Below are 14713 nucleotides of genomic sequence, written 5' to 3'. Positions count from 1 at the left end.
TCTCATATTTTTTTAGGTACAAATAGTCTAAAAATGAGTATAATTCCTATTAAATTCAGTACTTTAAACTAGAATCGAGTATATTTTCTATTAAATTGAACACAACTTTTTTCTTAATATAATTCTTCCTAAATTCAACACTATTTATCATTTAAAGAAAAATCTAGTATATTTTTCTATATTTTCCATTCAATTAAGATGAAAAAAGAATCGTACTCAATTTGATAAAAAATATACTAGATTCTAAATTTAATGTACTGAATTTAAGATTTTGAACTTTTATATCTAAAAATATCATGCGTAATTAGGTAAATATATTTGATTAGGGAGTGAAAATAAAGAATTAGGGACTGTATGTAAAATTATGTTTGTCAATAAGGATTGCATGTAAATTTTTCAAAAAAAAAAATAAATAAAAAAAAAAAATATATAGAGGAAGTCGTGACCTCGCAAAGGACGATGCCGATGCCAATCTACCCGGATCGAAAAATTCGACCTTTCCACCCGTGGAAAGAACTGTCTCTTCGCTGAGCCCAACCTAATCTAGGGTTCCAGCAAAAGCCCAGACTCATGCTTTCCTCTCATATTTTCCAGATCTTGATCGCGCGCCCAATTCAAAAGATCTCGTCTCTCAGGAGAACAGCAAATCTAGGGTTTCAGTAAAAGGTCCAAGTTGTACTCTCCTTCTCGCCCTCTCATATTTTCCAGAACAACCCCAAAGAACTCGTCTTTCCCTCGCAGGAGAAGCCAGAACAGCCTGAAACCCTGCAATTTAAGGTACGCAGCAAATCCTACTGCAATCTTGGGGTGGTATCCACTGCATATATATATATCACCTCCTGTTAACCAGTGGCGATCGTCGAGCTTAGAGGAACGAGCAATGACAGTTCTCTTATTGATTCAGGGCATTCGTTTTTCCAAAAGTTTCTCCCAATCGAATGCATCTCTGATTCTTCCCAGTAATTCTGTTAGTTCTCCTATGAACAGAAGTAATTTGAAAAATGCTGAACGTTACTTTTTCTCTAGTTCTTCTCTTCCTTCCTTGTTTGCCAGTGCAAAATTCCTATTTAGCTATTCCAATCAGCGAAAACCCCCATTGTCGGATCACGGAAGTACATGGCTTTGTCACAGATTCGCCACTAGAAACGCCTTCTTTTCTGGCACTCGAGTTGCTCTGACTGTTTCCGACTTGCATGCAGAACCATTTCCTAATGATTCTACTGGACAGAGAATCACTCGCTCTGGCCGAATTGATGCTCAAAATGCTCTCCTTGACTACCTTCATGTTACCAGAGGCCTGCCTTTCATGGATGCTGAACATATTAGCAAGAATTCTCCTGAGTTCCTCCAGCGTATACTTGAGAAGATTGGCAATGAGCATGATGTGGGGAGATCCCTCACTAGGTACCTTCGCTATCACCCCATCAATGAGTTTGAGCCCTTCTTTGAAAGTTTGGGTCTGAAGCCATTGGAAATTCAACCCCTCCTTCCTCGTAATTTGATGTTCCTCAATGATGATGATGTCTTGCTCGAGAACTATCATACTCTTTGCAACTATGGAGTTCCCAGAAGAAAGATTGGTAAGATGTACAAAGAAGGGACTGAAATATTCAGGTATGATCTTGGTGTTTTGCACTCAAAGCTTTGTGCTTATGAAGAACTTTGGCTCAGCAAATCTACCATTATCAAGCTTGTTACATGCTGTCCTACACTTTTAGTTGGTGGTGTAAATGCAAACTTCCATAAGGTTGTTGGGAAATTGAAGAGCCTAGGTATTGAGCTGGATTGTATCCGAGGATGTTTGTCAGATAAGAAATCGTATAATTGGAAATGGATTCTTGGTATGCTGAATTTTCTTGATGGAATTACCGAATTGTCTTCTCTGGTTAGAAACAACCCAAATTTCGTTTTTGATGATTCTGGAAAGAAAATATACATTTTAGTTGCAATCCTGTTAAAGCTGGGTCTTAGGAAACCCAACATATTAGTTTTATTTGCGAAGTACCCTCAAATCCTGGATGGGAACTTCACAAAAAAATTGTTGCAGTCTGTGCATTTCTTAGCAGAGATTGGAATGCCAAGAGATGATATTGGCAGCATTTTATCATCCCATGCTCAAGTTTTGGGTTCTTGTTCGTGTAAGAAACCTGATGCTGTTTTGGCAAGTGTAAATATATCCAATGTAAGGTTGTGTGAGATTATAAAAGAAGATCCCAGTCAGTTTGGAACATTAGTCTCAAGTAAAAAGGTTGATGTTCTTGTTCCCAGTAAAATCAAGGGACATTTTCTTCAAGAAAAGACGGATTTCTTGATGAAGCTGGGGTTTATAGAAAACTCTGATGAAATGGCTAAAGCACTGAGCAAGTTTGTAGGAAGAGGAGACAAATTGCAAAAGCGATTTGACTTCTTAGTGAATGCTGGACTAGATTGCAACAGTGTCTCTCAGATGCTTAAGGTAGTTCCTGCCATACTTAATCAGTCAACAGATACACTTGGGAAAAAGATTGACTATCTTCTGAATCACTTGGGCTATTCAATCGAGTCACTTGTCCAGTTTCCAGGATTTTTGTGCTACAGCATAGAGAAGATGAAGCTGAGGTTTACTATGCATGCTTGGATCAAAGAAAGAAAGATAATATCATCTAGAAAAAATAGGAAAATCGGCCGCTCAAATGTGGCCTTGAGTACGATTCTCTCGTGCTCAGACAAAAGGTTTGTGAAATCTGTTGTCAGTCTTCATCCGGACGGGCCTAATGAATGGGAGAAGTTGAAGAATTCCTTTGCTTCGTAATTAGAAGTTTAGGAGCATTGTCCTACTGTTTACCAGTCTCCATCCTTGCAAATATTCGATGTTCCTTTGTCACAAATGTTCTTCAAAGTGATAAAAGCAATGATCGGTTTCTGATGAGCTATTATTCATCCTATGAGTGCACTACCAGCTTCTCTAAATTATAGATCTTCCCAAACCTTGTATCTTATTCACTTATTTGGCCATGCTCAGTTATTTTCTCGCTTATTGGGCACCATTTAAGGATCAGTTTGTGTTCCAGGGCCACAATGGCATCTTATTGACTTGTAGCATCTGCTTGTTTCTCATAATAATATAGCATCTCTGAGGTTGCAAGAAGCATTCCATGTTTATATAACTTTAGTTTTGTTAATTATGAATTTCTCTGTAACAGAAAAACTATAGTTCTTAAAATTGAATCTAAAATACTAAAAAAACCCTTGCCTACTGAAATAGTTTGTCTTTTTTCCCAGTATAAATGGAATTAAATATACTCTTGCAGATTTTCTTGTGATCCAAGATTTTGCAGATAGCTAGTAGGCCTTTTAACTGTTGACAGTAGCAGTGGTGGTATTGTTGGTTTTCAGGTTATTTATGTTTGCTTAATATACATGAAGTGTATTATGTTTGCTTAATATACATGAAGTGTATAAACAACTCATCAAACTAAATGCATTTGTATTAATGTATTTGTATTTAATACGTATGTCATCAGTTTGTTAATATTTATGAATAGGTATTATGAATTGTTTGGGAACAATATTTATGTTCAATATCCATAAATGTTAATATTTATTTATAAATATGATGAATTGTTTGGAACAATATTTATGTTCAATATCCATAAAAAAAAGTTTATGAACTATATGTATGAATAAATTTTTTATTAAATAGATAAAGAAAAAGCTGATGAACTATCTAACATCAAACTAAACTAAGATAGATCAATCTAATCCCATGAAAATTTATAAATAGATAAAGAAGCACTTAATAGGAATAAATAAGTTTATAATATTAAACTCATTAATCTATTAAATAAATATAAAAATTTTAAACAATTAAATAAATCAGTTGGATAATTTTTAAATGAACGAAGTTTAAATTAAATTTGAATGAAGTTTTAAGTTAATAAAAAGTTAGACTTAAATAATCGTTTCAACGTTTTGATTCATTTAGGCTCTGTTTATTCTGAGAAAAGGTAGATCCGTTACTTTAGCAGTCTCCCTAGTGTCGACCTCACGGATATGGAGGGAGGTTCATGCAGGTACACAGGCCATAGGCGTATGGCGGGGTAAATCCCAGGTCGTCAGTTCCTGAGAATCGACCCTTGGCCATTACGCCAGAGATACCATGCACCCACCGTCTGCGCTACGCCCTGGGGGCGGCTCTGTTTACTCTGAAGCGTGGATGGAGAAGGGAAAGGAATTTATAATAGAAAATTATCCTTAGAGGAAAAGAAGAGAAAGGATGAAGAAATCCTTTCCTTCGCATGTTTGTTTCTTTGACAGATAAAGATGGATTCATGTAACATAATTTTGTAAATAAAAAAGGGTACATGCGTCATTTTTTTAGGTATATGACGTAATTTTATGAGTTAAAAAGGGTACATGCGTCATATTTTTTTGCTATATGGTGTAATTTTGTGAATGAAAAGGGGTACATGCATTATTTTTTTTCCATCCGCTGCTTTCCGTTCGATTTTGAGGTGATCAATTTTAACTCCAAAACTATCTGTTGATGGATTACGTTTCTTTTCCATCTAAAAATTTTAATGAAGTAAACTATGAAAACTTTTCTACTACGGAAACTTTTCTTTGATTTTAGTTTCCGTTCTCCCAAGTTTAGTAAACTGACCCTTAGACTTCACGGAGCTTGGATAGCTTAGCTAAATTCGAATAATAAAAATAATAAAAAATTTGATTTACTCACTTGAGTATCACTTAAAAAAATCTATATTGCAAAACTCTTTGATATGAGCAAACTGTTAAGGAGTCTTCGGTGGGAGATAGTTATACTTGCTTTAGACTGTGGTTTGAGATAATGTCTAAGGACTCGTTTAGAATTAAACTTTATTAATTTTAATTAGATTGAGAGTATAACTATTCTTTTAATTATTTTGATTAATAAAGAATTGACTAAGTTAAAATTAATTTATTAGAGTTTAATATAATTGAATCTGATTAACTCTAGCCAAAAGATGATTATATTCCTCTCAGACAAACTGTGACTTAGATTATATGAACGGAGCTAAATTATATAATCAATTTATAATTGACCGTTAAATGATTAAAGGATGAGAGAATTTTTCTCTAAAAGTATATATCCGTAAGAATTTAATCTCTACCCTATTCTAATAAATTTATCACCTATTAATCAATTGAGGATTCCCATAATGAACTAATTAAGTTTCTTTAGTGTCTCCAGGACTATGGTACCATGATAAGATATTTAGATTGTCATTTGAACATTCTTGGTTCGATCTTCAAGTATGACATATTTATAAGAATTTTTTCTCTAAATAAGACCTATAATTAAAGAATATTAAAATTCTAAATGACCAGATCAATCACTCTAAGACTAATAAAATAGGGATAACGGGATTTTTTTTTAATTAAGTCGTCCTTTAAAGAAAAGAAGTTAAAATAGTTATAATATTTTAAAATTATAGTGAAAAATAAAATATATTTAACTAGTATTGCATATGTATTGTATGATGACAAGACATATTGATGACAAATAATTATTTAATCTTTATGTAGAGAAAGATTTTAGTTGTAAAGGTTATTATAATATTTTGAAAATGATATTTGATCAGCCAACAATGCTAAATACACACGGTAATTTATTAAAAGACGTACTTAGATTTATAAATTAATCAAAAAATATACCATACTTTGATATTTACCAAATAGCATCCTTAATTTTCTATTCTTGTCATTCTATCCCTCAATCATTTGTTAATCTCTTTCCTTTTTTTTTTCATGCAATTATTTTCTATTCCCTCTCTTCAATGTACACATCCTCTCTTCTCTTTCCTCCCATCTTCTCTTTCTTCACTCTATGCAAAGTATAATATGAGCCTGATATTATTTCATATCAGACCCACGGGATTAGAGTTTAATGTATTTTCTTTAATAACATTTTAACATCTTCGGAGAAGTCAAAATATGAAATGGACGACACCGTTGGACTCCTTGCAGTCTCAGAAATCTATAGGACCTGAAATGAGTCCAATCCGAGATCTCTAGGTCTATCAGTGGGTTTTGACCAAAATCCGTTGATGGACCTAGAGAACTCGAATTGGTCTCATTTCAGGCCCTGTAGATTTCTGAAGCTGCAAGGAGTCCAACAGTGTCGTCCATTTCATATTTCGACATTTTTGAAGGTGTTAAAATATGATCAAAAGAATTGGCTAAAACAATCTAATGTGGGCCTAATATGAACCATGGGCATGATATGGTTCATATCAGACCCACGTTGGGCCTGATATGAACCATATCCGGCTCATATTGGGTTGTTTTAGCTAATTTTTTCTATAACATTTTAACACCTCCGGATCAGTCAAAATATGCAATGGACGACACTATTCAATTCCTTGCAACCTCATAAATCTATAGGACTCGAAATAGGTGCAATATGAGGTCTCTAGGTCCATTAGTGGATTTTGACCGAAACTCATTAATGGACCTAGAGACTTCAGATTGCACTCATTTCAAGTCCTGTGAATTTTTGAGGTTGCAAGGAGTTCAAATATGCTATCCATTGTTTATTTCAGCTTCTCGGAGATGTTGTAATATAATAAGAAAGAATCTGTAAAAATTTTCACGTTGCACCTTAAACATGTACTAAAAATTAATTCTTTTCCCCTATCAAAATATCGACAACTAGTCAATGCTTATTAACTATGGTTGTACATCAATTATCAGTCTTCTTGTTCATCTTTCAATAACATATTAATTATTACTTTTACTCGGGATGAAAGTGAACAGATCTATTCTGCTACACAATTTTTTAGCAACATAATTAAAGCAACATTTGCTAAATTAGCCTCTCTGCAAAGTGATTAGTATAAAGTAGTTTTGAATTATCTTGATTGTAGTTTACATGCCATCTAAACTATTCATTCTAATATCTGATGCTAAAGAAGTAAGACTTATATAAAAAGAATAGCAAAAAAAAAATTAGGAAATCGATATGACTACATGATGATTTTGAGAAGATATAGAGATAGAACAATATAATGCTACCAATCCAACAGATGAAAGGAAAGAAAATAGATCTGATGTTATTGAATTCTTCTTTATACTGACATCTTTGGTTTATTTTAGACCCTTTTTTTGCTATCCAAAGTTAGCATGCATAGGTGAGGAGCATAAGGTGTTGATCCTCTTTCACTAATGAACTTTGAGGAAGAATTATAATACAGTAAACATGTATCAGCAAGGATAAAAATCACAACACAGTAATCATGGAGATTTTTCCATATTACATTATATCACCTCCGAGAAGCTGAAATAAACAATTGATAGCATATTATAACTCCTTGAAACCTCATAAATCTATAGGAACTGAAATAGGTGCAATCTGAGGTCTCTAGGTCCATCAGTGAGTTTCGGTCAAAACCTACTGATGGACTTAGAAACCTCAAATTGCACCCATTTCAAGTCATGTGGATTTTTGAGGTTGCAAGGAATCGAATGGTGCTGCCCATTGCATATTTTGACTGATCCGGAGGTGTTAAAATGTTATAGAAAAAATTAACTAAAACAACCCAACATGGGCCTGATATGGTTCCATATCAGGCCCATTGATGCTGCACACCTAGGAAAACTGCAAAGGGTTATTGAAAGTCACATAGAGATTTTTAGAGGAGTGTGTTCTCTTATTTTCCTTTCTTCTTCTTCCAATCCCATCCGAGAGCATCAAGAAGTGCTAGCACACTTGTGGTGTTCTCTTCTCCATCCTTGTGTGTTAGAGAATACATCTTGTTCGTGTGGATACTTCTAGAGGATTGTCTACGTTGACAATCTTGAGATCCGGCACTTCCTTGGATGAGCGGGATTCGAAAAGGGCACGCATCAAGGGTAACCTTCTAAACATGTAGATCTAAGTGTAGATCTAGTTAGTGAATTCGTACATGTAAATTTTTTGTTCTATACTCTTCGCACGGATCCGTTGGCTAGGGAGTTTCGGGGTTTCCGCGACGCGAAAAAATGGTTTTTGCGGCCCAAAAAATCCAACAGTGGTATCAGAGCCATATGCGAAGGCGTGTACTGTTGGTCCGGTTAGCACTAACGATTTAACCCAGGTTTTGATGAATGACAAATCAGGTTAAGTTAGTTTGTTGTTGTCTAACACTCTGATCGAGTGTGCAGGAGAAGTCCAGACAGGTCGACGGGCTGACCGGATGTCTGGCACGAAGCCCAACTAGGTCGATGGGCTGATCGGATAGCTGGCACGAAGTCCAAGCGGGTCGACGGGCTGACCGGACGCTTAGGCACGAAGTCCAGCTAGGTCGACGGGCTGACCGGATAGCTGGCACGAAGTCCAGACGGGTCGACGGGCTGACCGGACGTCTGGCAGGTAAGTGAGGTAAGTCACTGGAGGGGAGTGACTGCGAGGACGTGTTCCCGGGAAGGGAACATTAGGCGTCGATTCGGCTTAGATCCATTTCGGATATCTAAGTCGAGATCGTGACTAGATTCCAGTCTCGGAAAGACGGAATCTAAGTCATACTCTTTTTTGCTAATTCATACTCAATTTGCTTATCTATAAAACTGTGCTAATAATCTGTGTTGCAGGGTATATTTGCCTCGGACTAACCTTTTCTTGCAGGAGAAGGACTTTCTGGAGAAGAGGGGTCCGGGCGCCCGGAGGTGAATTTTATCCAAACCGAGTCATCGCCACGTGGAGTTCGCTGATTAGACCTGCCACGTAACACCAGGGCGCTCGGAGTAGCATATAAAAGAAGCCCCAGGGGTGGAGCTTCAGTATCATCTCAGAACTCTTAGACTGCTTGCTCTGCGCTCCAACGACGCTAACGAAGCTCCGACAACGCGCCCTTGTCCTTGTGGTTTTCTTTCTGTCGGTATAGCTTTGTTTTAATTTTCATTTGCATTTCTTGTACTGTTTTTGTAATCATTATTTCGAATTGCTAGTGAATTGTCCAACGAAAGTACTCATGGAGTACGGGCCTTCGAGTAGGAGTCGTTACAGGCTCCAAACGAAGTAAAAATTACTGTGTCTATTGTTTTTAAATTCCGCTGCCCGTAACTCTTTTTAACGCTGTTTTTTTTCGAATCGATATTCACCCCCCCCTCTATCGACGTTTCACGATCCAACATGTACGAGTTTATTTTGGTTTTTATGAAAAACAAACATTCTGTGAATTTATGTAATTTCATGATTTTTATAGTTTTAAAGGGTATTTTTCTCGTAGAAGCGAAGCACAAGTGTTTAGACACTTGTAGGCTTCGACTACCAAGAAGATTTTTCTGTTACGACAATGTTTCGATCCAAAACTTTTTGGGACAGCGGGCTAAGGCGCTGTAGGATCACTTAGGAGCAACTCGCGATGGTTAGATCGCGGGTAGGGGTATTGCCCCTAACCCCGCAAGGGGATTTGCTCCGCGATTGCGCCCGAAATCGCTAATCGGGACCGCCGAAAAAATTTACTCATAAAAATTGTAAAAATTATGAAAAATTACAGAAAATTATGAAAAATATATAATTTAGAATTATATATTATATTTGTGATAGTCATGGCCCCAAAAGACCCAATATGATTGGATTTGTGTTGTAATTTATAATACGGCCAGCGTGCCGTCATGTGTTTGTGTGTGCTGTATTTGATACGCGACCTGCGCGTCGTGCCTCCCTATTTATATTCTGATTGTAAATTAGATTTAGACTTGAATGTAACTCGAGTTTCAAAATGTAATGTAAATTTTGAAGCGGTGGAAGGTCTACTCAAGACGGAGTTACAAGGAAGGTGCGAGCAACACAAGGTGGTCAAAAGGAAGGCATTTGAGAAGCTGTTGACCTTAGGTTGACCATCCGATCTTCTCATTGGCTTGAGAAGATCGTAGTAGGGCCATGACATAATCACAAAAATTATTTAATTAATTACTTTTGTGTGTATGCGATGCATGCTAGTTAATTAAGTAATTAATTAGTGCCTAACGATTAGATTAGATCTAAGTCGTGCACATAATGCACCCTATCGATTAGATTAGATCTATATCGAGTATATGATACAACATCGACGTTTAGATTAGATCTAAATCACGTCAACTCTAATGCCTACCGTACCGTGATACCTATCACTACCTTGATCACATGTGTTGTTGAATCTGCCAAAGCAGAGCAACACATATTATCTTGGTAGGGTACGGAGGGACAATCTTGGTCCCGCCTATCAACGCATGGGTGAGTACAACTCAATTAGATTGAGTAACTAGTTAACTCGGTTGGATCGAGTACAACTATAGGCATTCTTTCAACGGTTGGAAAGATAGGACATAAATCACATTTATATTAATTCTTGGGCATATTAGCCAAAGCTAACTCAAGTTTTAATATAACTGCGGATAATGATCCTTTAAACAAGAGTTGCATAGAGATGTAATTGGTAATTAGTTACCTACGGATCATACTAAATCTTGGGCGTATTAGCCAAAGCTAACTCAAGGGTTAGTATGATGTGGATCTTGTCCCACATGAATTATAGAATTCAGTGGGAGCATCATTTAGTTAAAGGCCTAATTAAATGATTTAAAAAAATATGATATTTATTTCTGCATTTATTTCTGTTGTAAAATTTCCATGACGTCAAACATGAACAACTTCTCTCTGCGTTCTGTCCTTAAGAAGGACAAGCTCAACGGAGCAAATTTCCTGGACTGGTACAGGAACCTGAGAATAGTTCTCACCCAAGAACGTAAACTGTACGTTCTGGAGCAGCCCATTCCGGAGGCTCCTCCTGCCATTGCCCCGCGAGCAGACCGAGATGCTTACAAGAAGCATCAAGATGACGCATTAGATGTGTCCTGTCTTATGCTCGCGACCATGAACTCTGAGCTTCAGAAGCAACATGAGTTGATGGACACTTACGATATGGTTGAACATCTTTGTCACCTATATCAAGGACAAGCAAGACACTGGAAGAGGAACTCCAAAGAATACCTGGAAAATCTTAAGAAGAAGAGAAATAAGATTTCTACTTCAGGTATACATGTTATAGAAGTCAACCTCTCTATTTCTTCATCGTGGGTATTAGATACCGGATGTGCTTCGCACATTTGTACTAATGTACAAGCGCTGAGAAATAGCAGAGCATTGACGAAGGGTGAGATAGACCTACGAGTAGGCAATGGAGCATGGGCTGCTGCTGTTGCTATAGGAACTTATCATCTATCTCTGCCCTCTGGGCTTGTACTAGAATTAGATGATTGTTGTTATGTGCCTGCATTAACTAAGAACATTATATCAGTTTCTTGTTTGGACAAGAAAGGTTTCTCGTTTACAATAAAGAATAAATGTTGTTCCGTCTATTTAAATGATATGTTCTATTGTAGTGCACTTCTGATAAACGGACTCTATATTCTAGATCTTGAAAGCCCTATCTATAACATAAATACCAAGAGGTTCAAGTCAAATGACATGAACCAAACCTACCTCTGGCACTGTCGCTTAGGTCATATAAATGACAAGCGCTTATCCCAGCTCCATAAGGATGGTTTGCTGGACTCATTTGATTTTGAATCATATGAGATATGCAAGTCATGCCTACGAGGCAAGATGACCAAGACTCCCTTTAGTGGGCACAACGAGAGAGCGATTGATTTGTTAGGACTTATACATAGTGATGTATGTGACCCTTTCAATGTCGCTGCTAGAGGAGGTTATAGGTACTTCATCACATTTACTGATGACTTCAGTAGATATGGTTATGTGTACTTAATGACACATAAGTCTGAATCCTTTGAAAAGTTCAAAGAATTCAAGAATGAAGTACAAAACCAGCTTGGCAAGAGTATTAAGATACTTTGATCAGATCGAGATGGAGAATACCTTAGCCATGAGTTTCATGACTATCTAGTAGAGTGTGGGATCCTATCCCAACTCACTCCTCCTGGAACACTACAGTGGAATGGTGTATCCAAAAGGAGGAATCGTACCCTATTAGATATGGTACGATCTATAATGAGTCACATAGATCTTCCCACATACCTTTGGGGCTATGCTCTAGACACGACAGCTTTTATACTCAACCGAGTTCCATCCAAGGCCGTGATAAAGACACCATATAGGATATGGACTAGGAGAGATGCCCAGGTGTCTTTCACGAGGATTTGGGGTTGTGAGACTTACGTTAGACGTCAAGTCTCTGAAAAATTAGGACCCAAATCCGACAAGTGCTATTTCATTGGATATCCCAAGGAAACTAAGGGATATTACTTCTATATTCCCAGTCAGCACAAGGTAGTTGTGGCAAAGACTGGGGTCTTTCTAGAAAGGGACTTTGTTTCTAGAAAGACTAGTGAGAGTATGTTCGATCTTGAAGAAGTTCAAGATGCGGACCATAGCACTGAAGCCTCAATGGAAGTTGAACTGGAACCACAAATTGTTGTGGATGATGTTGTTCCACAAAGAGTTGAGGAACAACAATCAGTTCAAGTAGACATACCTCTTCGCAGATCTGATAGGGTACGTCGTCAGCCTGAGAGATACTCATTTCTCTTGTCTGACCATGATGATGTTGTGCTCATAGATGATGAGCCTACCACCTATCAGGAAGCTGTGATGAGACCAGATTCTGAGAAATGTCTAGAAGCCATGAGATCCGAAATGGAATCCATGTACACCAACCAAGTATGGACTTTGGTTGATCCACCTGAAGGGGTAAAACCCATAGGGTCTAAGTGGGTCTTTAAGAGAAAGACTGACATGGATGGACTTATCTATAATGGTCGCTTGGTAGCTAAAGGTTTCAAGCAGATTCATGGTATTGACTATGATGAAACCTTTTCACCAGTAGCGATGTTTAAGTCCATTCAGATCATGCTTGCTATTGCAGCTTACCACGATTACGAGATCTGGCAGATGGATGTCAAAACCGCGTTTCTGAATGGAAACCTACTCGAGGATGTGTACATGACACAACCTGAGGGTTTTGTAAATCCAAAGCATACTAGCAGAGTATGCAAGCTGCATAAGTCCATTTATAGACTAAAGCAAGCTTCTCGGAGCTGGAATCTTCGATTCGATGATGCAATCAAACAGTTTGGTTTCATCAAGAATGAAGATGAATCTTGTGTCTACAAGAAGGTTGTAGGGGACATAGTTGTCTTCCTCATATTGTATGTGGATGACATACTGCTCATTAGGAAAGACATCCCTTTGCTACGGCTAGGGACATGTTTCTCAATGAAGGACTTAGGTGAAGCATCCCGCATTCTAGGGTTACAGATCTATAAAGATAGATCTAAGAGATTGCTTGGCCTAAGTCAGAGTACATATATTGACAAGGTACTCCTTCGGTTTGCAATGCAGAACTCCAAGAAGGGATTTCTACCGATGTCACATGGCGTGAGTCTTTCGAAGACTCAGGACCCCTCTTCTATAGAGGAGAGAGACCGCATGGATCAGATCCCTTATGCTTCAGCCATAGGATCTATCATGTACGCCATGCTATGTACTCGACCTGATGTCTCGTATGCTTTGAGCATGACGAGCAGATACCAGTCAGATCCAGGTGAAAGTCACTGGATAGTAGTCAAGAATATTCTTAAGTACTTAAGAAGGACTAAAGAATATTTCTTGATATATGGAGGCGATGATGAGCTAGCTGTAAAGGGGTATAGTGATGCTAGCTTTCAGACCGACCAGGATGATTATCGATCGCAGTCAGGGTTCGTGTTTTGCATAAATGGTGGTGCTGTGAGCTGGAAGAGTTCGAAGCAGGACACAATAGCTGATTCTACGACAGAGGCCGAGTATATTGCTGCATCAGAGGCAGCAAAGGAGGCAGTTTAGATTCGCAAGTTCGTCACTGAACTTGGGGTGGTTCCTATCATTGCTGACCCTATTGAGCTCTATTGTGACAACAATGGAGCTATAGCACAGGAGAAGGAACCTCGCTCACACCAGCGGACCAAACACATACTACGACGCTTCCATCTCATTTGAGAGATTATCGAGAGAGGAGATGTGAAGATTTGCAGAGTACCCACAGAGGCTAACATCGCAGATCCCTTGACCAAGGCTTTGGCACAGAGGAAGCATGATGGTCACACCAGGTCATTGGGGCTTAGAGCCTACACTGATTGGCACTAGTGCTAGTGGGAGATTGTTAGCTAGAGCCCTAGAGCCAATCATTTGATGATTGTATTATGGACTTGTTGTATCATATTCTATATAAATAAAGGCATTTAGTTTTTGGTTATTATACTTACTTGTATTGGTACCAAATAAACTAAGTATAATAACGTCGTTGAGTAGAAGGTTCTTACCTATATCAATCGGTTAGCTGAACCGATAGTGAGATGATATAGGGAACACTACTCTTAATCATTCCTAGTCGAGTATTAACATTCAGGGACAATGTTAATGCAATAAGACTAGCATATAGGTCAACTCGATGACTTGATCTCACAAGTCATGGATATAGAGATATCAAGTTGACACATGGGTATGCATTAGAGAATGTATACTGAATGACCCGCCATGAGAAAGTATCATGGATCATTATATGAGTGTCATATAATTTCTCATGTGGCTATTAGTATGACTACTAGTCCTTGGACCTGAAGTCACCATGGATCCCTACATAAGGAGTTATGTACTTTGGTTTCGTCAAACGTCACCCGTAACTAGGTGGACTATAAAGGCGATTACTGGGTATGTAACGAATTATGCAGAGGG

At 37.8% G+C, this 14713-nt stretch overlaps 1 protein-coding gene across 2 annotated transcripts; it reads left to right on the top strand.

Annotated features, from left to right (window-relative positions):
* The first annotated feature begins 450 nt into the window (after window positions 1–450).
* Window positions 451–3127, top strand: LOC122034746 (transcription termination factor MTEF18, mitochondrial-like). 2 transcript variants are annotated; one of them, XM_042594087.1, is made up of 2 exons: window positions 451–777; window positions 905–3127. In XM_042594087.1, the coding sequence occupies exon 2, from the start codon at window positions 980–982 to the stop codon at window positions 2789–2791; it is 1812 nt and encodes a 603-aa protein (XP_042450021.1). In that variant the 5' UTR covers window positions 451–777; window positions 905–979; the 3' UTR covers window positions 2792–3127. The 2 variants fall into 2 exon arrangements, with proteins under 2 accessions (XP_042450021.1, XP_042450020.1); XM_042594086.1 differs by having other exon boundaries at window positions 451–3127.
* Window positions 3128–14713: the final 11586 nt, after the last annotated feature.

The sequence above is a fragment of the Zingiber officinale genome, chromosome 11B (genome assembly GCF_018446385.1).
Source record: "Zingiber officinale cultivar Zhangliang chromosome 11B, Zo_v1.1, whole genome shotgun sequence".
Lineage (NCBI taxonomy): Eukaryota > Viridiplantae > Streptophyta > Magnoliopsida > Zingiberales > Zingiberaceae > Zingiber > Zingiber officinale.
The sequence above is the reverse complement of the archived record's forward strand: the minus strand, read 5'-3'. Positions and strand labels throughout refer to the sequence as shown.